The 26,693-nt window shown below is 39.0% G+C and overlaps 1 protein-coding gene across 1 annotated transcript in view; it reads left to right on the top strand.

Annotated features, from left to right (window-relative positions):
* The window catches only part of HERC1 (HECT and RLD domain containing E3 ubiquitin protein ligase family member 1), a 217,162-nt gene that overhangs the window by 35,173 nt on the left and 155,296 nt on the right, over window positions 1-26,693 (top strand). Inside the window, exons 2-7 of the mRNA XM_044979291.1 lie at window positions 12,225-13,180; window positions 14,938-15,033; window positions 15,515-15,709; window positions 17,374-17,685; window positions 18,896-18,992; window positions 21,166-21,309. Coding sequence (XP_044835226.1) covers window positions 12,251-13,180; window positions 14,938-15,033; window positions 15,515-15,709; window positions 17,374-17,685; window positions 18,896-18,992; window positions 21,166-21,309 — 1,774 coding nt within the window. The 5' untranslated portion in view covers window positions 12,225-12,250. The remainder of the gene's footprint in view (window positions 1-12,224; window positions 13,181-14,937; window positions 15,034-15,514; window positions 15,710-17,373; window positions 17,686-18,895; window positions 18,993-21,165; window positions 21,310-26,693) is intronic.

The following is a 26,693-nucleotide window of genomic DNA, read 5'->3' as shown; positions in this document are numbered from 1 at the left end:
CACATCCTCCATGAATTTGAACAACAGATAATGTATATTCTTCTAGGAGTCCCAAAGCTTGAAGGGAAAAGAGTAAAGTTTTTCTGGTCCAATGTCACCTCAGAAATGTGCATTCTAACTATCAAAAAGCATCATGAGTTTGGGAACCTCTGCCTCAGATCTACATAGCAATAGCAGTCAAAGTCTACCCTACCTATATGGAAGGGGACATGTTTGTCAAAGACCCATTCAAAAAGCAATGAGCCCAGGGGAGGTCATGCGCCAATACGAAAAGCATCTAGGCTGGCTTTGCTTTAGCGTGATTCTCCAAAACTTTTTGGCAGTCTGTGCATCAGAACTTGGCAGACATAGTTCGAAACAAAGCATAGTAGCTATCCCATTTTAATGGCGAAAAACTGTTTGGAGAATTTTTGGAGCAGGCAAGACACGACCTCCATGGCGGTTATACTGCCATGGTTTTACAGAGTCTTCTATTTATCTTCCCTCCTCCCCACCATGAGGCCCTGGTGTCCAGGTTCTTGAAGTCTTATCTGTGCTAACATTCTTAGCAAAAGATTAAAGCCAGTGGTGTCCTCCAAGCCATCTAGGATCTGTTGTGGTGTGTCACTAAATATGTTTATACACTGCTAAGCAGGAGGAAGATGTAGGAATGGGAAAGCGTGGGCATTTCCGTGCTACAGTTCTTCTGATTTTTAGGTCCAATGATCACTGTAATGGTAGAGAGTCAGAGGAGAGTGAAGAGTGGCCTCTTACAAAATTTGATTGACAAATTGGACACAAGCTTTCTGGGAAGGGGCACAGTGTTGAAGCCTTGATCAGTCTGGGAAACATTGTCCAGAATGGAGAAACTATTCTAATCAGTTTATTTAAACTCTACTGCAGTGAAACTGGCCCGGTTAGGGTTCAGGGAGCAAGTATAAATTTGTTGACTCCTAATTCACTCCAATACTCCATTTCCTACTCCTGGTACCAGGATTAAAAAGCTGCCTCAGAAGGCAGCAGTCAACACGAACTGGATCCTGTCACCTTTATTCCCTCAAAGTAAATCTTCTATCAGTAGGCTCCTGTGTGCCTTTGGCAAGGGGCAGAGTGTTGTAAGGGGAGTGTCCTTGACTTTGGACACAATTTACTCCTCTTAACTTCACTCCAGTCCTGATAAAGCCTAACTGTCACGTAGCAAATCTTTGCTATTTGTTTTGGCTTGTCTAAATTACTGTGCTGGACAGGGAGGATTTTGGGTTTTGCGGCCTGTCTTTTTATGTTGACATTGAGTCAGCCTGAATTTTGCTTTAATGATGGAACTATTCATGCACCTAGTGTTTAAAATAGGCATATTGTGTAAGATTGAAATAACAAAACTCTTTGAATCATCTTGCTGTGTGAATCTGTAGCCTTAAGGAAATTTTCTTGTCACCAAACAATGTTCAATCAACTATCCTGGTTAAATCCTAACTAACAAGGGCTGTCTATGTCCACGATTAAAATATTTGCTGTGCTCCTAGTTACTTAAACTGGTTGGTTAATGATTTTACAGTGGAAATCATTTTTTATTATTTAGCTATAACTGAAGTAGCTGAAGGGATTTTTCTCACTGAAGCCCAAAAGGTGAAAGTTAAAAGCATGTAAAAATGGGCCAAAGAAGGGGGTTATAAAGGTAACTCCTTTTTTGCAGTCATAACTATAACATCTTTTACTGGTACTTGTTAAAATACTTCTGTTCTTGGAGTACAGATCTCACTCAACATTGTCAAAGTACTTTGACAAACGTTGTCTTAATATCCCTGTAATTTAGATTACATATAAACAACAACCCAGACATTTGCTAAAGGCCATACAGCAAATATATAGCATATTTGGCAACAGAACCCAGGAGTTCTAACCTTCAATTTCCTGGTCTACTTACTGTTTCGTCTTGTTTCACTTTGTAGCTCTCCATTAAATTGTATCTGCAGATTTGAATGATTTCTGTCTACAGTGGTCTCTTGAGTGCTTTATCCAGTTTAATTAAATACAGACAAAACTCCAGGAAACATGAAATAGTACACTTTTTTTAATCCTAAAATTTTAAGATTTACTGGTCAGGATGCCCTAAAAGGAGGAAGGATTATTAGTCTCTTGAACACCTGTTATGCTATATTACAAATACCTGTATCTACTTCTCACAGAAGATGTCAAGATCTTGTAGAATCCTTGAAATATGGTGTAGCCAAGCCAATATTAAACAAAATATGTTTTTTATTGAACTTCAATAATCTGACTTTCACCTGGTTTCAGAGCTTTATTTCTTGGGTAAGTTGATCAAGAAGACAGCAACAAGCCACATCTTACCTCTGCTGGTCCTCACCCCATAGGTTTAAGACCTGGCAAGGGTACAGAATCTGCACCAGTCACACTAGTAGATGACTTCATAACCATGGAAAGTGGTAAAACATCAGTATTGGATCTGTCTGCTGCTATAAGACTGTTTGCTGGCTCTTGTGGGAATTGACAAATTGTCCTATAATAGTTTCATTCTTTCTTCCTAGAGTCATGATAGAGCAGCTGATTGCCAAGACATCTCACCTATGTTTCAAATTGATTCCCCACCCTGTTCCCCCACAAAATGAAACATCTATAAAAAGATAACCCAGGGACATGAGAAGCTGTAGACTCAAATGTCAGTATTCAGATGACATAGCTGTGTAGCTTTCACCTCTGAGGCAGACAGTGTAGTTGACCAACTTCTCTAGTGTCTGGATGAATAACAGATAAGTTGTAAATAACTTAAAGAAGTCAGAGTTGACCATGTGTTTATATGAAAATCTTTTGATATAGTTAGGTCCACGTTTGTTGTCTCATGGGAGGGTGTCCATACCATAGCTATTAGAGAGGGCTGCAATCTCAAGTCACTTGAATTCAGCCTTACACCAGCCTGATCAGATTGTAGCAGTGGCCAAGAATGGTCTGTAAACCATCCCAAATGTCAAGAAAATTCTGCCTGCTCCTTATGATCAAAGAACTGGCTGTTGATGGATCTGACACTTGAGGCTGGACTACTGCAGTGCTCTCTACTTAGGACTCTCAGTAGCAGCCTCACAGAAGCTGCAACTAGTACCAAATTCAGAGACCATCCCTTACATGGAAATGGTAGTGCAAACACACACTGCTACATTGGTTTTCCATCGAGTGTCATACCCAAAAGAAGGTTCTGTTACTCATAATAATTTCATGGGATGGATATACTTAAGACCACTTCTTTGCATCACTCCGAAGAATATTGTGAACAATGACTGTGCTGCAACTGAGTTTATCCAGACAAGGTTCATTGGGGCTGAAAATGAGGCTGTTGGGGGAGACTTTTCAGCAGAAATTAGGATGCAATAAAGATGACTTCTTCAGAGCGCAATGCAACTCCCACCTCTTTTCAGAAGCCTTTTTTCAATAAGATATCAGCACAAGAGCAGGAGTAGCTCTGTCTTTACAGTTCCCATCACTTTACCTGTCTCAGCTGTTAAGAACATGGCAAATGAAATAGGACTCTTCTGAGGAATGATAAAGGTAATCAGCTACATCAGTGGTTCTCAAACTTTTGTACTGGTGACCCCTTTCACATAGCAAGCCTCTGAGTGCGAACACTCCTTTATAAATTAAAAACACTTTTTTATGTATTTAACACCATTATAATGCTGGATGCAAAGTGGGGTTTGGGGTGGCGGCTGACCGTTCGCAACCCCACATGTAATACCTTGCGACCCTCTGGGGGGTCCTGACCTCCAGGTTGAGAACCCTTGAGTTACATAATTACACAAACAGAAAACAGTCCTTGCAGCTATTAAGCACCTTGTAATTGCTGGCATAGAGTACCTTTCTTCCATGTAATTCATCTGTCTAGAAAGAAACTTAAATCTAATTCCGGACTTAAATTACCACTGGACACAAACACCTGCCCCGATGCAATTCAAAATACTGTATTAATTTACTCTGTGAATTCATAATATTGTTAAATGTAGGGCTGTCGATTAATCGCAGTTAACTCATGCAATTAACTAATTCTGATTAAAAAAATTAATCACATTTTAATCGCATTGTTAAGTAATAGAATACCAATTGAAATGTATTAAATATTTTGGATGTTTTTCTACATTTTCATATATATTGTATTCTGTGTTGTAATTGAAATCAAAGTGTATATTTTTTATTACAAATATTTGCACTGTAAAAATGATAAACAAAAGAAATAGTATTTTTCAGTTCACCTCATATAAGTACTGTAGAGCAATCTCTTTATTGTAAAGTGCAACTAACAAGTGTAGATTAGATTTTATTTTTTTTTGTTACACATCTGCACTCAAAAACAAGACAGTGTAAAACTTCAGAGCCTACAGGTTCACTCAGTCCTATTTTTTGTTCAGCCAATCGCTAAGACAAACAAGTTTGTTTACATTTACAGGTGATTATGCTGCCCTCTTCTTATTTACAATGTCACCAGAAAGTGAGAACAGGCATTTGCATGGCACTTTTGTGGTCGGCATTGCAAGGTATTTACGTGCCAGATATGCTAAAGATTCGTATGCCCCTTCATGCTTCGGCCACCATTCCAGAGGACATGCTTCCATGCTGATGATGCTTGTTAAAAATAATGCATGCATTAAATTTGTGACTGAACTCTTTGGGAGAGAATTGTATGTCTCCTGCTCTGTTTTACCTGCATTCTGCCCTATATTTCATGTTATAGCAGTCTCGGATGATGACCCAGCACATGTTTATGTTAAGAACACTTTCACTGCAGATTTGACAAAAGCAAAGAAGGTACCAGTGTGAGATTTCTAAAGATAGCTACAGCACTTGACCCATCGTTTAAGAATCTGAAGTGCCTTCCAAAATCTGAGAGGGACGAGGTCTGGAGCATGCTTTCAGAAGTCTTAAAAGAGCAACACTTGGATGCGGAAACTAGAGAACCTGAACCATCAAAAAAGAAACTCAACCTTCTGCTTGTGGCATCTGACTCAGATAATGAAAATGAACATGCGCAGTCCTCACTGCTTTGGATTGTTATTGATCAAAACCCTTCATCAGCATGGATGCATGTGCCCTGGAATGGTGGTTGAAGCATGAAGGGACATATGAATCTTTAGTGCATCTGGCATATAAATATATTGCTACACCAGTTCCTACAGTGCCATGAGAACGCCAGTTCTTACTTTCAGGTGACATTGTAAACAAGAAGTGGGCAGCATTATCTCCTGCAAATGTTACCAAACTTGTTTGTCCAAGTGATTGGCTGAACAAGAAGTAGGACTGAGTGGACATGCAGGCTCTAAAATTTTACATTGCTTTATTTTTCAATGCAGTTTTTTGTGCATAATTCTACATTTGTAAATTCAACTTTGATGACAGAGATTGCACTACAGTACTTGTATTAATTAGGTGAACTGAAAAATACTATTGTTTTTTTTACAGTGCAAATACTTGTAATAAAAAATGAATATAAAGTTAGCACTGTACACTTTGTATTCTGTTATAATTGAAATCAATATATTTGAAAGTGTAGAAAACATCCACAATATTTAAATAAATAGTATTCTATTGTTTAACAGTGCAATTAATCATGCAATTAATTTTTTTATTCTTACAATTAATTCAATGAATTTTTTTAATCGTTAAAATTTGGCACAAGTGACTAGAAATTAGTTACCATTCAAAGTCTCTATTGAATTGTCTATGGTTAATGATTTGGTTTCTGAGTCTATTTTGTGCAATGCAGATGATAGTTTTTATGAGATGGACAACACTCATTACAGCAAATCTCATAAGGAAAACTAAGAACTTAAGTGGCGCAGAACAAACCACTTTCTTTTAAGAGGTGGTCCCATCAGCATAAAGTCAGATACGTTGTGCTGAGCCTGTTCTGCAGAACATGGTGTGAACCTTTGTGGGAACTCTAAAAGAAATCCCAGTCTGAAGCATATTTATTACTCCTTTGACGAGACACACATTTTACAAGAATAGCAGTGTTTTGAAAATTTCTTCTTTTCATATTAGACTTCATGGTTAATTTGAAGTAACAGATCATCAGACCTAAAAACATTTTGAGGAAATTGGAGCCCTGGGTCAGTTGTTTTTCTAGGGAACAACCAACCCACCCCCCTGGCAGCAAGTCTCAGAGCCTGGATCAACTGACCTGGGCTTGAGGGACTTGTGCTACAGGGCTCAAAAACCCTGTGTGGGTCTCAGAGCCTGGGATCCAGCCTGAGTGGGAAAATCTGTACTGCTATTTGTAGACGTGTAGCGCGAGCCACTCAAGTCCAAGTCAGTTGACCTAGGCTGTGAAACTTGCTGCTGTGGTGGGATGGTTTATTTATTTATTAGGGGGGTGGGGGACATGGATGTACCCCGACGCATTCTTTCTACCTAAAATTTTGTTTTTGTATAACTTTTTCAATGTTTATTTCATTCAGATTTAGAGTTCAAGATTAGCCCCATTAACTACCGTCTTTAAACTTTCCTGTTGAGAATTTTTCAAGATCAATATTTTTGTCTCCAGAGCCTGAGACAATATTTTTGTCTCTAAGTCTCTTGTCAATATTTGTAGTTTTACACTAATCAGGCCTTCTCTGAATGAAGCCTAAAGCCTGGTATGAGTTCACTGCTGTATTGCTGTAGTCCCTTGCAGGATTGAAGTCTGGTTTGAAGATGGCTCTTTATTCACCTACCCAGACATTATGGAGGAAGCATCTAAATTTTATCCATCTAGAGCAAATATTGTCATTTCTGATAAGCCAAAAAATTTAAAAGTACACAGTACTCATAAACAGAGCAAAAGAATGGACCAAAACGAACATTTGAAAATGGTTTTTTTTACTAGTTTGCTGTGCATGTGTTGAACCCTTATAGTGATTTTAGTGACCCAGAAATACATGTGCAGTGGCTGCCTTTTTTTTACTTCTGGTTTCTTTTAAAAAGTGATGTAATTTACATTCTATGTAATGTTTTATGTTTGGACAAAAATTTCTCTCGTGGTAGGCAGGTAATAGTGAAGAATTAAAGAACCTGTCTCACTGCTTTATAAGGAGTGGAGGATGATAGAGTCCTTAATCCAGCTTTAGGCTGCAAAACACAAAATAACAAAATGTGACTAAAATGCAAGTGAATGAATAAAAATAACAGGATAATAAAGAAAACAATGCAGGTGTGCTGCATGTGGTGGTTTATTTATTTATAAAAAAAACTTTAAGCACAGTTGCTCTACGCATCTTTCTTCTCCAAAGCTCAACTCGCCTGACTACACTCCTAGCTGGAACAGTGCACATAGGGGCCTTGCTTTATTTCTAATTAACCACTCCAATGAGAAGGGCTCACTTTTAAAAATGCCTTTGCCTTCATTTTGAATTGTGTAATCCCAGCCTCCGACAGAGAGCTAGTAAGTTTTCAACCCCAAGAAGAGAAGGGAATATGGTTAGAAAAAACAGATAGTATGTGCATCTCTTGATCCATCTTTCCTGTTCTCAAAGTTCAAAGGAATGTGGGGGGTTGAAAATAGGAGATACAAAACAGCTAATAATGAGGCCTGAAATGCCCTTAGCCCCTCAAAAATTCCCATGTACTTTACTGCCTTTGCATTGCTTGGGTTGTCAAATCTGTGGTCCAGTCTGGGCGTACTCCCAGATTGTCAGGGTCTGCTCCTGCCTTTCATTTATGGGGTTGATGGAAAATAAAGAGACCCTGTGCTAAGACTGGCATTCTTTTCCTTCATCAAGTGATGCCATTGTAGTATCCTCTAGTTTATCCTTAGGATGAGTTTTTATTTCAGGAGATAATGCTTTTAGCTTTCTAGCTCACTCCTAATTGCCAAACATTTATAATTGCCCAGAGCATACAGTACTTGATATCCTGACGGAAACAGTGACTGACTGTTCTTCGCCTGGGCACTACTCCACATCGTATTACTGAGGTATCAGTTTGGTCCTGGATTTGGCTGTTAAAATCCTGTTTAAATAATGATCCTCACACAGGCAGTGTGTGAAAATGCTTTGATCCCTCTTCACTTTATTAGCCTTTACTTCTCTGTCCAAATGTAACAGACCCACAGTAATGCCAAAGTGCAGGATAAATCATCTAGACCAACCCACACGCCTAAGGCAAACTTTGATCATCTGCTTTATCTTTGGGGCTGGTGTCTGGTTGATGACATTGACTCCATCCACCTGTAGTTCACTCACTACTAGTATGCACTGCAGGCACTTTTGTATAATGTTATAGCCAAACATACTCTGTGTTTAGGACAATTAGGCAGATTTTTCTCTAGTTCAGTCTGCAGATGGATTAGGTACTCCTGCTGTGACTCGCTGTAGATGTCATCGACTGTGCAATTGACAAATTAGTACAAACTTCTATGAGCCACTAGAATGAGACCAAAGCACTGTGCTAATTGAAATGTTTGTACAGTGGAGAATAGCTGTGAGCTTCTGGAAGATAGTTTAAATTATAAATACTGAATGCACCAGCTGGTAACCCTGACTAGGATCTAGGGCTGTCCTCTGCCTGGTCTACTCAGGGTGCTTAGTCAGTTTGTTGACATGTTCTGAAATGTAATGCAAAAGCATGTCATGTCGTATCTCTCATGGATATTAAAATAACTGGATTGAACCACTTACTGCTTGAATACTCTTGTATATCATGACCCTTGAGTCCATTAGTTTTGGGATTTTGTTTGGATACTGGTTTGTAGAAGATGAGCCTTTCATGGGAAGTGTGTGCTATTGATAACAACAAGATATTCCCAGGTTCCAACAATACTTCCTGTGACTGCTGATGTGTTGGATGAGAGAACAGCAATCTAATAAGGACTCATTTGTATTTTCCTAATGAAATCTTTCTAGAAACTTACTATTTTATAGGAAATATTGTAGACCTGCTTTGTAGTGCACACTTTTATCTGAAGGTTGTTAATGCTCTGCTGTTAGCATTTTGGTACGAAGATAATCTAATAGGAGCTGAGCCTTCTTTCAAATACATTTGGATTCAGACAATTTTGCGTTCACAAATTCAGGAACCTGTTTTCACTCATCAAGCTCTCTAATTTCATTTAGCCTGTCCATTAAAGATGTGCAGTTACGCTGTGTGTGAAATAGCAATGGCTAATGTTTAGAGGAGCAATAAACAAGTGATAAATGTTATATTATCTAATATGAAATTACTTTTCTTTAGTTCTGCTGTGCTGAAGAGGGAAGTTAGATAGTGAGGAAGCCTCTAGAGTTACAAACAAAAAGCACCATGTTACTGTATTTACATTAAGACTCCTCCCCCAAAAGACCCAAATGCAATCCTGATGGAAACTCTGGCAGGGGTCGGTGGGTGTGTGTGTGAAAGAGAGAGTGAGCGAGAAAAGGCTGGAACACATGTAGCAGAGCATGCACCTTTCATGGCAGTAATTATTATAGTAGTTTTTTGAGAATCTATAACAAAAACAGTAAAATAAAAAGGGACTGAGTGGGACAGTATATATTTTCTCTGACTTAGCTGCCATCAATGCAGACCCACAGGTAATTCCTCCTCTGCTTGTCAGGCAGGTGGCAGCCAGTGGGTGTGTTTAGTACTCTTTCCAGTGATAAACTTATCTCTGAGCTCCAGGTCACTTCCTGCACTTGAAAAGATGAGTCCAGAACAAATGTGATTTAAATTTTTGTAGCTGCTTGGGTTGTTTGGTATTTGTTCCTTTTGACAAGAGTCCTTTGAGGCAGTTATAGGTGTCTTTAGGGAGCTAGTGTGAAAGCTTTCATGCACACAAAAGGTGTGTGGGGGGGAGGGAAAGCACAGAATTGCATGTAGTACGTATTTATTTGAATATTTAATTTTATTTAAAGTAATGAATCCAGTAACATGCCCATCTAATACCCCGGAGGTGCTACGGATAAAATAAAAAATCGCCTTATTCTATGGATTGTATGCAGGGCTGGCTCCAGGCACCAGCGTAGCAAGCAGCCAATGAAGGCGGCCAATGAAGAGGGAGGCGACACGTCCAGCAATTTGGCAGCAGGGCTGTCACTCACTCTCGGAGCGAAGGACCTGCTGCCGAATTGCTGCCGTAGAATGAAGTGGCGCTAGAGCTGCCGCCAATCACGATCTTTTTTTGCTGATTGGGGCGGCAAAAACGCTAGAGCCAGCCCTGATTGTATGTACACACTACAACTTACATCAATATAAGTTATATGTCGCTCAGGGTGTGAGTAAGCCATCCCCCTCAGCAATGTAAGTTACATCCACCTAACTGCTGGTGTGGCCAGTGCTATGTCGGCAGGAGAGCTTCTCCCACCAACATAGCTATTGCCGCTTGCAGGGGTTGGAATAATTATGTTAATGGGAGAGCGCTCTCTCATCGGCTTAGAGCAGCGGTCCCCAAGCTTTTTGGCACCAGGGACCAGTTTCGTAGAAAAAAAAATTCTGCGGACCTCTGGGATGGTTTTGGGATGATTCAAGCGCATTACATTTATTTTTGTACTTTTATTTATTATTATTGTAATATATAATGAAATAATTATACAACTGACCATAATGCAGAATTAGTGGAAGCCCTGCCCCCCATCTGACCCCCACCCACTTCCTGCCCCCCCGACTGCCCGCCCCCCTCAGAATCCCCGACCCATCCTGCTCCTTGTCCCCTCACCATCCCCCAGAGACCCCCACCACCCTGGGACCCCACCCCTGCTCCCTGTCCCCTGTCTGCCCCAACCCCTATCCCCCCCCCGCTGAGTCCTGACAGACCCCCCCAGAACACCCACAATCCAACCCCCCCCCATTCCCTGCCCCCTGACCGCCCCCCCAACCTCCGCCCCCTCTCTGTGCCCTGACTGTCCCCAGGACTCCCTGCCCCTTAGCCAACCCCGCTGGCCCCAGCCTCTTACCCCAGCTCCCTCCTCACCTGGAGCCTCAGCACATCGCCCAACAGCTGCAGCGTGTTTCCGGCGGGGCCTGAGCTCCGTCCCGCTCAGAGCCGCGTGGTGAGGGGGCGGGGCTGGGAGCTCCACGCCGAGCGGAGGCAGCTGAGCTCAGCCTGGAGCTCCCAGCCCCACCCCCTGACCACGCGGCTCTGAGGGGGCGGGGCTCAGGGGCCCCGCCGGAGACACGCCGCTTGATGTGCTAGGGGTCGGTTCACGGCCCAGTTCCTAACAGGCCGCGGACCGGTACCGGGCCGCAGCCCGGGGGTTGGGGACCCTTGGCTTAGAGCATCTGCACTAGCATTGCTGCAGTGGCACAGCTAGTAGAACTGTAAGCTTTGCAGTGTAGCTGTAACCTAAGTCTGCAAATATGATGAAATGGCTCTTTGCTGACCCTTACTAATGCATTCAGAGCCATTTTGAAAACAATTTTTGCAATGATGCCCAGATTCCCACTCTGAAAGGGAACTGTTACTTGTAGTGGGACTGCTCATAATAGTAAAGTTTAAGCACATGTATGTTTGCAGGATCAGACCCTTTGTTGTGGCATAGACTATTAGGGATGTCCTCAAGTCTGTTTCTTCATTGTAGTAGTGGATGTTGCCACTACTACCCTGTTTATTGATACTATTTGATTTCAAGAATGTCAAAGGTTTAAAGAATTGGGAAGTTTTGTGTTTTGGGGGAAATGAATACAATTGTCATTAATAGTGTGTGCTTCTATATATTATTATGATATAAAAACTTCTTGTGCACTAAATGTTTTCATTTTCATTCTTTATCCCCACAGTGTACATTTTCAGAGGCAGAATGGTTTTGTGAATGTAGCACAGAGTTTGTGTATGAACCTTACCTTGCTTCAGTTTTTGTTTATGTAAAATGGGGACATATTTGTCTTAGAGGGGGATAATTACTTTGACTCTACAGTATTTGGATTAAATTTGTTGTAAGAGTGAATAATAACTTGAGTTATAATGGAGATTCTGGCATTTAATTTTTTGTGCAGATTTCTACCATAATGCCTTTTTGTTAGGGAGTTATTGATGTGTATTTTCAAATGAGGATCAAAATTAGTCTGCAGAATTTCTGTATGTTTTTGCATTGCAGTTGGTAGGAACTCTGACAGCTATTTAGGTAGCTGAACTTGGGTAGAAGTGCCTAAATTTAGGCACAAACAAATGGAAATCCCTAGACCCTTATTTATATATATGTGTGTGTATATACAATATAAAAATAGATTTGTTTTTAATTTGAGGAACAAGTAATAAGGATGGTTTTGCATATGCCTAAAAATCTTTTTTGCATTTCTAGGACTAATGGCAGAAGAATAAACAAAGATGGCAGCTATGGTGCCACCAGTGAAGCTGAAATGGCTTGAACATCTAAACAGTTCCTGGATCACAGAGGACAGTGAATCTATTGCCACTAGGGAGGGAGTTTCTGTCCTGTATTCTAAATTAGTCAGCAATAAGGAAGTAGTGCCCTTGCCCCAACAGGTTCTGTGCCTCAAGGGACCTCAGTTACCAGATTTTGAACGTGACTCCTTATCCAGTGATGAACAGGACCACTACTTGGATGCCCTTCTTAGCAGCCAGCTGGCACTGGCAAAGATGGTGTGTTCAGATTCTCCATTTGCTGGAGCACTTCGAAAACGTCTGCTTGTGTTGCAGCGTGTCTTTTATGCACTTTCTAATAAATATCATGATAAAGGCAAGGTGAAACAGCAACAGCATTCTCCAGAAAGCAGTTCTGGATCAACAGATGTCCATTCTATCAGTGAGCGTCCCAGGTCAAGTACAGATGCTCTAATAGAAATGGGAGTCCGGACTGGACTAAGCTTGCTATTTGCACTACTAAGACAAAGTTGGATGATGCCTGCTTCAGGACCCGGCCTCAGTCTTTGCAATGATGTCATTCATACTGCAATAGAAGTTGTGAGCTCTTTGCCACCCTTATCTCTAGCAAATGAAAGTAAGATTCCACCAATGGGACTTGACTGTTTATCACAAGTAACGACATTTCTTAAAGGAGTAACTATTCCTAATTCTGGGGCAGATACTTTAGGTCGTAGGCTAGCATCTGAGTTGCTTCTTGGTTTAGCTGCCCAGCGTGGTTCTCTGAGATACCTTCTTGAATGGATAGAGATGGCTCTAGGAGCGTCAGCTGTAGTAAATGCAATGGAGAAAAACAAAATGCTGCAAAGTCAAGAAGGGATGATCAGTTTTGACTGTTTTATGAATATATTAACACAGATGCGGAGATCTTTGGTATGTATCTAAGACTTTTATTTGGAATTTGAGTTCTATTTTGGTTAAATTTTTCATTGTTATTAATTAACAACTTGAATCTAAACATATCACCTCAAAACCTGAATGGAATATTTATCCATTTTAAGTAGTAGTATAATTGCTTTGAAGAGGGTAGAAATTGGATAGAGTATATTCATTAACATCTTGTTTGAATGTCTTGTTGCCTGCCACCCTCAGCCCCCTAAAAAAGCCAACCAAACAAAAATATCTGACACTTCTGGTGTGACTGTACAGAGTATCAAGAATGTACTTGCAAACACATTTTATTCCAAAATAAATATAGTAAAAAGTACAAAACTGGGTTTTAACGTTTGCTTTCTGTTGGACTCCCTTAGTGTTCAAAGTTGTGTAATATGCTTGGTTCACTGTTGAAATTTGTGTAGCATGTGACATCCCCACCCTCCTAATTAACCCAGACCTCTGCTGCTTGTACCTTTGGGAGAAACAGCAAAATTTACAAGCTGTTGTGTAAGTTCTAAACAAGAGTGAAATTGATGAGATTCTTGTAAATTTCATTGTGCTGTTGGCACTTCCAGAGGGAGGTTCCTTTCCCCACTGGAATATTCTTTAAAGTCTTGAAATCCCAGAGAGATGTGCAGTCAAAGACCTATCAGGCCTAAGCTTAATATGCACAAACTCAAACGGGGGCAGATTTTTCTCCTAAACTGAAAATCAAAAACCTCTGCCCTGCCCATCTGCTAAGAAACCTAAATTATTAAACCTATTTTGAAAGAGATTAAAGGAATAGGATAATTTTTTTTGTGTGGGGTGGGGCACAGCATTAAGCCAATAAATGTACTGCAGAAAATCACTATTGTATATGCACAGTACAGACGCCCCCCAACTTACGCAGTCGTTCCATTCCGGAAAGCCTTGCATAACTCGAATTTTGCGTAAATCAGAAATGTATACCCGTATGTTATGCAAAAATTTCTGCAACTCAAAAATCCTATTTCTGGCTTATGGAACTTTTTCCTTAAGTGCGAATTTGCGTAAGTTGGGTCTTGCATAACCCAGGGAGTATCTGTAATACAATTGGTCATATGGGTATTTTACAGGTTGTGTCAGCTCTATGTTGAAAGGAGGTGAGCTGACCCAGGGATTTATTAGGGACTAGTGCTTTATTTAGGAGAACTTCCATCAGGTTCTGAATCAAACCAGATCCTTTAAAATGCTTATTATAGTGCTTGTCTTTCAGACCCTAGTTATGGGTGACAAATGCACCAGTGAAAGACAAGTGTTTGCATAGAAAACCACTGCTTATATAGAATTGAAGCTGTCTAATGTGTCTAACTTGTTTTTATGATTAAATATAAAAACATCATTGAAACCATTGGAGGATTTGCATCATACAAAAATAATAGTGTGAGTGGTCTGTGGTTTAAGAGAAAAAGCATTCACCTTACAAATGCACACAAACCACTACTTTAAAACAATATTAAGGAAATCAAAACTCAAACTTAAGAATTAACCCACCAGTATTTTTGGAGTGGTTAATTAAAAATTAAAAGTCTTATGAATATATTATATTTCCCATGTTATTGTTTAGTTATTCAAAATTAAAAAATTATTTTGGTTATAGACTGATTTCCAAAAACAAATTTGATTTCACTGCACAACTAGAAGAATAAATGCATCAATAATATGTTGTATAACGTGCCGTTGCTGTGTGTACTTCTCTCTTTCTGACATCACCAATGTTTATTAAATTGTAGGGATCATCTGCTGATCGAAGTCAGTGGAGGGAACCAACTAGAACACCTGATGGTTTATGCTCTCTCTATGAGGCAGCTTTGTGTTTGTTTGAGGAGGTATGTCTTTTAATGAACCTTGAGTTTAGAGTGAAACAGTGCAAAATACAATTCACTTATTTGTTTAGCTCAAATTTTTTTAAAACTGAAATTATTAACTTTGTGGTCCTTCTAAGGATATCCAAGAGTTTTACAAACATTTTATGAATTAAGCTTTACACCTATCCTGTGAAATGGGGGGGACCCCATTTTACAGAAGGAAGACTGAAGCTAAGATACTTGGCCAAGATCATAGTGCAACAAGTCTGTTGGCTGACTGGGCATACAATCCATATATCTCTTGACACCCCAGCCTGCATTTTAACCACCAGATGATTGCTAAAAGTCAGTATTGTGCTTTAGGTAAAAAATTGAATTAATCAGAATGATGGGAATGTAAGAATACACATGTTGTTTGGCCAGTAGGAAAATGCATTGAAAGTTAACTAAAATTCTTGTTTAGTTACCTTGTTAGTGTTTGTTTTTTATTTTATTGAATTAGGTTTGTCGAATGGCATCAGACTATTCTAGAACATGTGCCAGCCCTGACAGTATACAAACTGGTGATGCTCCCATTGTTTCTGAGACTTGTGAAGTATATGTTTGGGGTAGTAACAGCAGCCACCAGCTGGTAGAAGGCACACAAGAGAAAATACTTCAGCCCAAACTAGCACCAAGTTTTTCTGATGCACAAACTGTGAGTGATTTTTGTAGTGGTATCTAATGTACTGTAGAAGTAAACTAAGAAGATGCATATCATGTTTGAAGTTTTTCCAGTTTTTATACTTTAATATATAAGATCTAAAGAGTTTTTGTGATTAGGATTGACTGTCAAGTCCTAATATTTGAAAAGAGAAAAACATCTGGAAATATATCCTAATTCTTTTTGGGTCTGTGAAGAAATATGATTGTTCTCTACAGTAACACTTAAACATGGATTTGTTTTTTTTTTCTAAATGACTGTGAACAGGTGTATAAGTAAATCCTCTAGTTCATTATAAAAGCTGTTTGAAAAGAAGATTATTCTTTGGGTTACTACATTTTTTCTGCTTCACTCTTTACCAAAAAAAAAAAAAAAAAGAAGCCCCTAGCTGTTAATACTTATTCTCCATCAATTACTTTCACATCAAATTTGCTTAGTTTAAAAGTCAAAGCAGGACCTGTCCAACTGCTGGCACAGCAAGCTCGACTAGCTTTTTGAAAATCAGTCTACAGTATGTTCTTTCTGTTTTCAGTCATGGATTCTGCTGGCACAATTAGTTAGCACTTTTGTTGATACATGACACAAAATAGAAAAGTTTTTTCTTTTGCTGCTATGTTGGCTTTGCAGTGTTCAAGTAGGTAAAAGCTTGTTTTGGTCACAAGATAAAGATGTGATTATGGTCCAGATTCTGCAGTTAATTCTATTGAAGTCAATGAGAATTTTTATATGCCAAAGGACAGTAGGTTCAAGTCCATAATAGGGCACGCTTATGCATTAGCATAACTACACTTCTAGCAAATATAATATACAAAAGCATAATGTATGTTTTGTGTGTGGTTATTTAAATAATATAGTAAATACCCACACAACGTATTTTGGGTGCTGCATGGTTTGTGTGGAGAAATGCCTTCTTCTGCTCTCAAGTAATCTTCTTGTGCCCAGGAACATTTAATCCTTGGTCTTATTTCCCTTAAATACATATTTCTTCTGTGTTGTGTCTTGTTAATAGAACTACACATTTTAATGTTCAGTGAATTCATAATAGTGTATAGAAAGGACAATTTATCGTCAGTTACAGTGAAGCATAACCTACTGTAAGTCTGTTCCATGAAGCTGTTTCTTTGTTTTTTAACCCTGGAAGCAGGGTTGGGATGGCTGAGGCGGCAAAGAAACCCCATTTGAAAGAAATCTTATGTCCATTCATGAATCTGACAGAGCTAAAGGAGGCCCAAATCACCCTCGCAAAACTCATGCAAGAGAAAGTCCCTAGTTCCTACGTGATATTTTATTATTCCTGCTTGATTTAGTTATGTGTCTTTAAGGTGAGAATTACAACTTAAACTATGTGAGTGAAGAGGTGCAAATTACTAGGTAAAATAGCTTTATTGGGATGTATTTATATTATCCATGTAGCAAGAAAATAGCTTTATTTTGGAATTTAAGAATGTTTTTAATTTAAGATTTACATAAGATAAACTTAACCTGCATTCCCATAGCTTGTTCAAGTCCAAATGCCCCTTAATTTTTAGTTTGCATTATTACAAAAGGGATCCATGAAGGAATACAACATTCTGTTAAAAGTACAAACTTTAAGCTTTGCACAATTTATTTATCTAATGTATTTCCTTTTGTAATATTTTTATCTTTTTTGCTTATAGATTGAAGCCGGACAATATTGTACGTTTGTCATTTCCACGGATGGTTCTGTCAGAGCCTGTGGTAAAGGCAGCTATGGGAGGCTAGGACTTGGTGACTCCAATAACCAGTCCACACTGAAAAAATTGACTTTTGAGCCTCACAGGTCTATTAAAAAGGTATCATCTTCGAAAGGATCTGATGGTCACACTTTAGCATTTACCACAGAGGGGGAAGTCTTCAGCTGGGGTGATGGTGACTATGGAAAACTGGGACATGGAAATAGTTCAACACAGAAATATCCCAAACTTATTCAGGGTCCTTTACAAGGAAAGGTATGTTTTATGTAATGGAACGTCTTTTTGTTTTCATGCCTTTTTAATTCAATGCTGTTACTTCCATAAGGCTTCAAATATTTCCGTTTGTATGTAAGATTACTCTTTTGGGGAAGCTGGAAGGGTGGAAGTTCCCTGTTTCAGCTAAGCACTTAAACATGCACTCAACTTTAGTCATGTGAGTAGTTCCTTTGGTGGTTAGTGGGTTTAACTCATGTGTGTAAGTGCTTTGCTGAACTGGTACCTAATTTCAGAAGATTACTGATCTTTTTAGTTACATGTAATAATTTTAACACAGAATCCTTAACATTGACAGTGCTTTTCCTTTTCAGAGTTCATTAGTTAATCCTCATAACTCCTCGGTGCAGTAGATTAATACTGTATTATTCCCATTTTTTCTAATGAAGAAACAGAGAGAGAGAGAGAGGCTGAATGATTTGTCAAGGCCACAGAGGGAGTCACTTGTAGAGCCAGGAATAGCACATGGGAGTTTCTTGCTCTCAGTTCTCTCTCAGTATTAAATGGCAATACGTACAACTTTAAGTGATTATGTGACTCTCTTGAGATGATTAAGATGCGCCACTCTTACAACTGCTGTACAAGTGGAGGGCAGTGGGGTGGAAGGGAACAGGCCTTTAGGCTCTGAGCATCCTATTTGCCACAGACTTTATCCCTTGTAATGAATGCCTCATTGGACAGTTCCCAGACCCTGAAACAGATTGGTCCATCCAGAAGAAGGTGGTGCAATGGTGAAAGTGAGCCTTTTCATGCTTTGCCCTATGATAGCTCTTCGTTTGCACCTCTAGGGAATGGGGCAGTTGACAGCTGGGTGTGGGTTTTCCTCCCTTCTCTCATTTACTGCTGCCAGACTAGGTTGCCTTGCAGGCATTATCTAGTTTAAATTACTCTTGTTTAAGCTTGCTTGATAAATAAAAGTTGTGGCCACATGGCCACGTTTCAGATTTCTGTCTTTGTTGCCCCCCCTGCAATTTGCAAATGCTTGTTAAATACTAAAAGACAGTTTGTAACAATAATTTAATGAACACGCTATATTTTATGGGGGCAAACAAATGGATTTATAGTACAGTAGTCCAATGTTATTGAAGGCAAACGTTCATAACTCTGTTCTTGGACGACTCAAAATTCTGTATGATTCCACTACTTGCAACAGCTTCAGTTTTAGAAACTTTTTTCTTTGCATGTAATGCAGGTAGTTGTATGCGTGTCAGCTGGATATAGACACAGTGCTGCTGTTACAGAAGATGGAGAGTTGTATACTTGGGGTGAAGGAGACTTTGGAAGACTAGGTAATTTAAAAATTCCTTGTATGAAATGGACATGACCTGTTGCTTTTAAAAAGGGCATATGTTCAGTAATGAGCCTACACATTTATTCAGATTTTTTCCTTGTCTATTAGGGTTTCTGAAGTTTTCATATTTACTTTGCAAAATTAACTATTTCATGTCTGATTGTTTTCAAACAAAAAGCGTCTCCCAGTGCTCCAAACTGTCCCCTATGCCTTCCTTGGTGACAAAACCCCCATGCTTCAAATAGTCTAGCTTCCTCAACAACTTCTGTAATAAAAAAAAAGAAAAGTTTGTAGAACATTGTAAATTTAAAATTAAAATGTAGGTCAAGTTTGTTATAAAGTACTTTGGATTCTTAAGTGGTAGGATTACATACAGGAAGGACCAACGGGAAGTTAGAAATGCTGGGGGCAATTGTATACATACTCATGGGGGAAATGGAGAGGGAAGAAAAGATTTCTGTTGTTTCTGTTGAGTGAGGGTAAGTGTACTGTATTCATTTTTCTCTTTCCTTTGATTTGTCTGATTTTGAATTTTCTACTTTTTTATTAAGTTATTTGAGCTATAACTAAGTGACTGATTTTTTTCTGTTGAACTGTTAATATTAATGGTTAGCTGTTATTTGAGGTAAAGAAATTATTATAGTTAAAAATCTACCTCTACTAATTCTTAAAAGTTAAAACAGTAGCACTCCAGTAGTTATCATCTTAAGAAGGATTAATGGTGATTTGTGTGCTAGTTAAGCAAATTAAAATTTGTGTGTTCTATGTTAATTTTGTTAAATGAAAAACATACTTTTCTGTGTTTTGAAATTTCACAGTGTATGCAAATAAGTTCTTGAAAATTGCAGTGAAAATTTTTTTATCAGGAAAAAGGTGCTCAAATAACAGTACCACTAGAACCTCATTAAATCACACTGATGAGTGATCCTTTATGAATTACTAAACTTTGCAAAATAGTAAGTGAGGAAACAATTAAAGCCAGTATGCTACATCTAAAACATATTTCATTCATTTATTTGACTTTTTCAGTTCATTTGTCCTGTGCCAGACCAGATCTGGGGTAGTGTAGCTTTCCTCCCAGCAGGTGGCAAAAGCAAAACACAGTTGGTACATTTTAAGATTTATTGCAGGGGTCGGCAGCCTTTCAGAAGTGCTGTGCCAAGTCTTCATTTATTCACTCTAATTTAAGGTTTCGCATGCCAGTAATACATTTTAATGTTTTTAGAAGGTCTCTTTCTATAAGTCTATAATATATAACTAAACGATTGTTGTATGTAAAATAAATAAGGTTTTTAAAATGTTTAAGAAGCTTCATTTAAATTAAATTAAAATGCAGAGCCCCCTGGACCAGTGGCCAGGACCTGGGCAATGTGAGTACCACGGAAAATCAGCTCGCGTGCCCCCTTTGGCACGTGTGCCATAGGTTGCCTACCTCTTGTTTATTGGATACCTGATTTCAGTTGTTCCTATTTTCAGTAGGTGCTGCTCTGAGGCTTAGGTCTTTTTGCTGTTAGATATTAGAAAATCAGTCTCATGCTCAGTCTTACTGCTCTATTTTCTCCAGATAAGGAAGATCATAGCATCTATTTAGTTTATGCTATAGTCCCAAAGTCCTCTGGGCTTTCAAGTGTTTACCTGGATCTGAAGTGGGTTGAACAGATTCCTGGATTTGCTGTTCTGACTCAAAGATCAGTGTTTCAGGCTACTCATCCTGGCTAGTTCTCTGTTCAGGGGCTTTCTGTGATATACTGACTTTTACAGTCCACATTCAGGGAAGTCACTTACCCTATGAGACCACTACGTTTTGGGCTAGCCACAACCGAGCATTAGAAAGGGTACGTTATCCCCATCTAGCCTAGTTTTGGTGACACATCTAATTAGCAGGTAAGAAATTTCCCTAAATTATGATGCTTCATAATGCACTAGTAAAAGTTCTGTAGTACATTTTGTAAAAATAATGAAGCGTTGGTCATTTGAGACCTTACTACAGAACTTTTCTATTAAATCATTGCTGAGAAGTAAGAAGAAATATAAATTTTTATGTCAATTACAAGGTGATGAATTAGCAAAGTTCTATTGTAATTATACAATAGAAAACACAAATGGATCTTAGAATTCATAAACAGGAGCAAGGAAACATATCAAAATACATTTATTTTTGTTTTTCCAAGGTCATGGTGACAGCAATAGCCGTAACATTCCAACTTTAGTCAAAGACATTAGCAATGTAGGAGAAGTTTCCTGTGGTAGTTCACACACAATAGCGCTATCCAAAGATGGAAGAACAGTATGGTCATTTGGAGGAGGAGATAATGGTATGTAAAAACTAAAATTTTAATAGTTAGCATGGGTCATTTGTGATCTGAAATATGATGAAGTATTTCTACATTTTTTAAAAATCTATTGCACATCAAATGGACCGAGTTTTTATCCATGGAGAAGCTAAAACTGAAGATTGGTGAGGTAAGAGGTTGTTTGTAGATGCAAATATCTTGTGAAATGGTGTAAAGGTACAGAAAGAAAGATTGTACTTAAGCAGAAGGACTTGTTCAGGGGTGTAAGAGGAGACTTTAGTTCATGTGATACGATGAGGCAAGTCCATGAAGGATTTTTAAAAACAAAAATGACATTTGTATGTATTGATTTTTACCTTAAATCTCAATTATAATGCACTGTCTTTTAGTGTGAGGGACTTGTAAACCTACAAGGTCCGCATGATTTTGCCTGACCTTACTGAAGTAGCATTGTACAGGGATTATAGCACAGGACTCGGTCACTGAAGTCATAGTCCTGGTTGCTGTGTGATCTTGCATAGAGAAATTAAGTCACATGCCCATCAGTTTCCATATATGTAATATACTTATAATGAGATTCACCCATTTTTTTCTGAAACACATTGGAATTAAGCTAGATACATTCTTTTCTATTATTATTATTATTTTATTGCTGTACATGTCAATGTGCCTGTGTATGAGAGATCAGAATCTAGTCTGTGATTTGTAGGTGAAATAACTTCTTGTCAGAAGATATAGGGAAACTATGATGTATTTCAGTCTTCATTTTGGGCTTCAAATCCAATACATTTTGGTGTAACATTCTTCAGTACAAGTATATTTTATGCATTTACATCCTATGGAAGTGATCACTATTAGCTCAATTACCATTCCATATTATTCCAGCCAGAGTACAGTCCGTTTACTTTGACTTCATTATTTTATTTGGTAGTTCTTAAGACAAAAATGATATAGTGAAGTCAACACACAAATATAAGAATAAGTTTTAATATTAGAACATAGACTTTGTATAAAAATGGACTAAAAGTTTATCTTTTCCGCAGATATGTGGAATGAAATACTTAAATATAGTGTAAAGTTTTTTCAAGTTTGTTCACTTTTTCAACTTATGAGACTCCTGAGCCATGAAGTTCTACATCTATTTTATTTGTTTTTGTCAAAACTTTTAATGATTTTTTTAATATGTATTTGGAATAGTTGCTGTCACTACCATGTCTCGCAGGAAAAGCCTGCTAAACTCAGGGTTGTGAGTTCAATCCTTGAGGGATCCACGTAGGGATCTGGGGCAAAATCAGTACTTGGTCCTGCTAGTGAAGGCAGGGGGCTGGACTCGATGACCTTTTGGGGTCCCTTCCAGTTCTGTGAGATAGGTATATCTCCATATTATTATTAGACCCTGCCATCTCCTGACTTTACAGCTGTTTCAGTGCCAGAAGTGCAAATAGGATTCCTCTCTCTATCATGCTGTTTTACTTAGTCGCTGTCTTATTTAGAGCAGCTCAGCTGGATTTGATAAGATTAAAGCTGTTACTTTGCCACTTCCTAGCGCAGTGTATGCGTGTGGAAGGTGAAAAAGCTCAGAGCAGCAGCTCATATTGCAGTCAGTGATTAATAGAGCTAGTTGGGAACTAGAACTTCCATTCCATTTCATTCCATCTGACCCCGGGGCGGGGTAAGGGGAGGGGGAGTTGTTCCAAATTGGAATGAAAATCCAAAATTTCCTGTGAAATTAAAATTCAGGAAATTTTCTATGCAAGACCATTGAAATGTTTCATTTTGATTTAATATTACATTAAAATATTAAATGATACATAATATACACATTGATTATAATATAGACTCATAGACTTTAAGGTCAGAAGGGACCATTATGATCATCTAGTCTGACCTCCTGCACAATGCAGGCCACAGAATCTCACCCACCCACTCCTGTAACAAACCCCTAACCTATGTCTGAGTTATTGAAGTCCTCAAATCGTGGTTTAAAGACCTCAAGGTGCAGAGAATCCTCCAGCAAGTGACCCGTGCCCCACGCTGCAGAGGAAGGTGAAAAACCTCCAGGGCCTCTGCCAATCTTCCCTGGAGGAAAATTTCTTCCCGACCCCAAATATGGCGATCAGTTAAACCCTGAGCATGTGGGCAAGACTCACCAGCCAGCACCCAGGAAATAATTCTCTGTAGTAACTCAGATCCCACCACATCCAACATCCCATCACAGACCATTGGGCATATTTACCTGCTAGTAATCAAAGATCAATTAATTGCCAAAATTAGGCTATCCCATCATACCCATCCCCTCCATAAACTTATCAAGCTTAGTCTTGAAGCCAGATATGTCTTTTGCCCCCTCTACTCCCCTTGGAAGACTGTTCCAGAATTCACTCCTGTAATGGTTAGAAACCTTTGTCTAATTTCAAACTTCCTAGTGTCCAGTTTATATCCATTTGTTCTTGTGTCCACATTGGTACTAAGCTTAAATAATTCCTCTCGCGCCCTGATATTTATCCCTCTGATATATTTATAAAGAGCGATCATATCTCCCCTCAGCCTTCTTTTGGTTAGGCTAAACAAGCCAAGCTCTTTGAGTCTCCTTTCGTAAGACAAGTTTTCCATTCCTCGGATCATCCTAGTAGCCCTTCTCTGTACCTGTTCCAGTTTGAATTCATCCTTCTTGAACATGGGAGACCAGAACTGCACACAATATTCCAGATGAGGTCTCACCAGCGCCTTGTATAACGGTACTAACACCTCCTTATCTTTACAGGAAATACCTCGTCTGATGCATCCCAAGACCGCATTAGCTTTTTTTAATGGCCATATCACATTGGCGGCTCATAGTCATCCTGTGATCAACCAAAACTCCAAGGTCCTTCTCCTCCTCTGTTACTTCCAACTGATGTGTCCCCAATTTCTAACCAAAATTCTTGTTATTAATCCCTAAATGCATGACCTTGCACTTTTCACTATTAAATTTCATCCTATTACTGTTACTCCAGTTTACAAAGTCATCCAGATCTCCCTGTATGACATCCCGGTCCTTCTCTGTGTTAGAAATACCTCCCAGCTTTGTGTCATCTGCAAACTTGATTAGCACATTCCCACTTTTTGTGCCAAGGTCAGTAATAAAAAGATTAAATAAGATTGGTCCCAAAACTGATTCCTGAGGAACTCTCCTAGTAACCTCCTTCCAGCCTGACAGTTCACCTTTCAGTATGACCTGTTGCAGTCTCCCCTTTAACCAGTTTCTTATCCACCTTTCAATTTTTATATTGATCTCCATCTTTTCCAATTTAACTAATAATTCCCCACGTGAATCGTATCAAAAGCCTTACTGAAATCGAGGTAAATTAGATCCACTGCGTTTCCTTTGTCTAAAAAATCTGTTACCTTCTCAAAGAAGGAGATCAGGTTAGTTTGTAAAACCATGTTGTATTTTGTCCCAATTACCATTGACCTCAATGTCCTTAACTACTTTCTCCTTCAAAATTTTTTCCAAGACCTTGCATACTACAGATGTCAAACTAACAGGCCTATAGTTACTCGGATCACTTTTTTTTCCTTTCTTAAAAATAGGAGCTATGTTAGCAACTCTCCAGTCTTACAGTGCATCCCCTGAGTTTACTGATTCATTAAAAATTCTTGCTAACAGGCTGGCAATTTCATGTGCCAGTTCCTTTAATATTCTTGGGTGAAGATTGTCTGGGCCCCCCGATTTAATCCCATTAAGCTGTTCGAGTTTGGCTTCTACCTCGGATGTGGTAATATCTGCCTCCATGTCCTCATTCCCATTTGTCATCCTACCATTATCCCTAAGCTCCTCATTAGCCTCATTAAAGACTGAGGCAAGATATTTGTTTAGATATTGGGCCATACCTAGATTATCCTTAACCTCCATTCCATCCTCAGTGTTTAGCGGTCCCACTTCTTCTTTCTTTGTTTTCTTATTTATATGGCTATAGAAGCTTTTACTATTGGTTTTAATTCCCTTTGCAAGGTCCAACTCTACGTGGCTTTTGGCCTTTCTCACTTTATCCCTCCATGTTCTGACCTCAATGAGGTAGCTTTCCTTGCTAATCCTCCCATCTTCCACTTCTTGTAGGCTTTCTGCTTTTTCTTAATCACCTCTCTGAGATGCTTGCTCATCCAGCTTGGTCTACAACTCCTGCCTATGAATTTTTCCCCCTTTCTTGGGATGCAGGCTTCTGATAATTTCTGCAACTTTGACTTGAAGTAATTCCAGGCCTCCTCTGCCTTTAGATCCACAAGTTCTTCAGTCCAATCCACTTCCCTAACTAATTTCCTTAATTCTTTAAAGTTAGATCTTTTGAAATCAAAAACCCTAATCCCAGATCTGTTTTTGTTTATCTTTCCAACCATTTTAATACAAGTCAAAACAAAATGAATGAAAATGTTTTGATGATGTTGAAATGAAAGGGTTTGTCTTTTTTTCCTATAGAAAACTTAGTCAAAATGAACATGTTCCACAAAACATTTTGATTTTTGTGAAACTGCATATTTTGATGGAAAACTGTTCCTTCAAAAAATTTTCAGCCACCCCTATTAACACATATCCATTTCTATTGCTATGATTGGTTAGTGCTGGTTAGTGAGTCATGCCCTCCTTAATGCAGAGTAGGGTTGGAGCCTGTACCCTCTCACTCCACTGGGCTCCAATCCAGGGCCCTGCAAGGATTAGCAAGGGTCTAGCACCTGGGAGAGCCTTAAGGCTGCCCTGTCTAGGTCATTTCCTTATTACCCACTCTCTCTAATCCAAGTTTTGCAGTCTGTGGTGGACCGGTAAAAGAGAAAGGTATGGACTGTCCTTCACTCGGGGCACAGCAGTTAAGCTCCTTTTCTCCAGATGAAAGCTCCTGTAGCACCTCTTTTCAGCAGCTTCCAAGGCAGGTCCTTCTCCCTGCCTGTTCAGCTCTGTTTTGAACTGTCTAACTTCCTTTTAAGCTCCCTCCTCCATCTGAAACATGCGCTGCAGGTGCAACTCTTAGACTTTAAGGTCAGAAGGGACCATTATGATCATCTAGTCTGACCTCCTGCACAATGCAGGCCACAGAATCTTACCCACCCACTCCTGTAACTGGGTTGGGTTGTTTGGGCCTACGGTTGCTCTTTAACTCGTTCAGGTTTAATGTGGGATTTATACACCCAGTCACAACTGCTCTTTCACAGAAAATGATGTTATGTGAACTGCTGAGGTCAAAGGGCTGAATCCAAAAGACAAACTTCAAGGAGGAATAAAAGTCAGAAAACCTTAAAATTATGTGAAGGGCTTAAAAACAGACACATTGACATATGAAGGACTGTTAGAAAACTTCAGAAAAGCTTTTCAGGCCATCGTTTAAGTTGAAAAAAATACAGTTGGATTTTTGTTTTACTAAACATGCTAATGC

This window comes from Mauremys mutica, chromosome 11, assembly GCF_020497125.1.
Source record: "Mauremys mutica isolate MM-2020 ecotype Southern chromosome 11, ASM2049712v1, whole genome shotgun sequence".
In the NCBI taxonomy this organism is placed as follows: domain Eukaryota; kingdom Metazoa; phylum Chordata; order Testudines; family Geoemydidae; genus Mauremys; species Mauremys mutica.
This window is presented reverse-complemented; position numbering and strand designations above follow the sequence as displayed.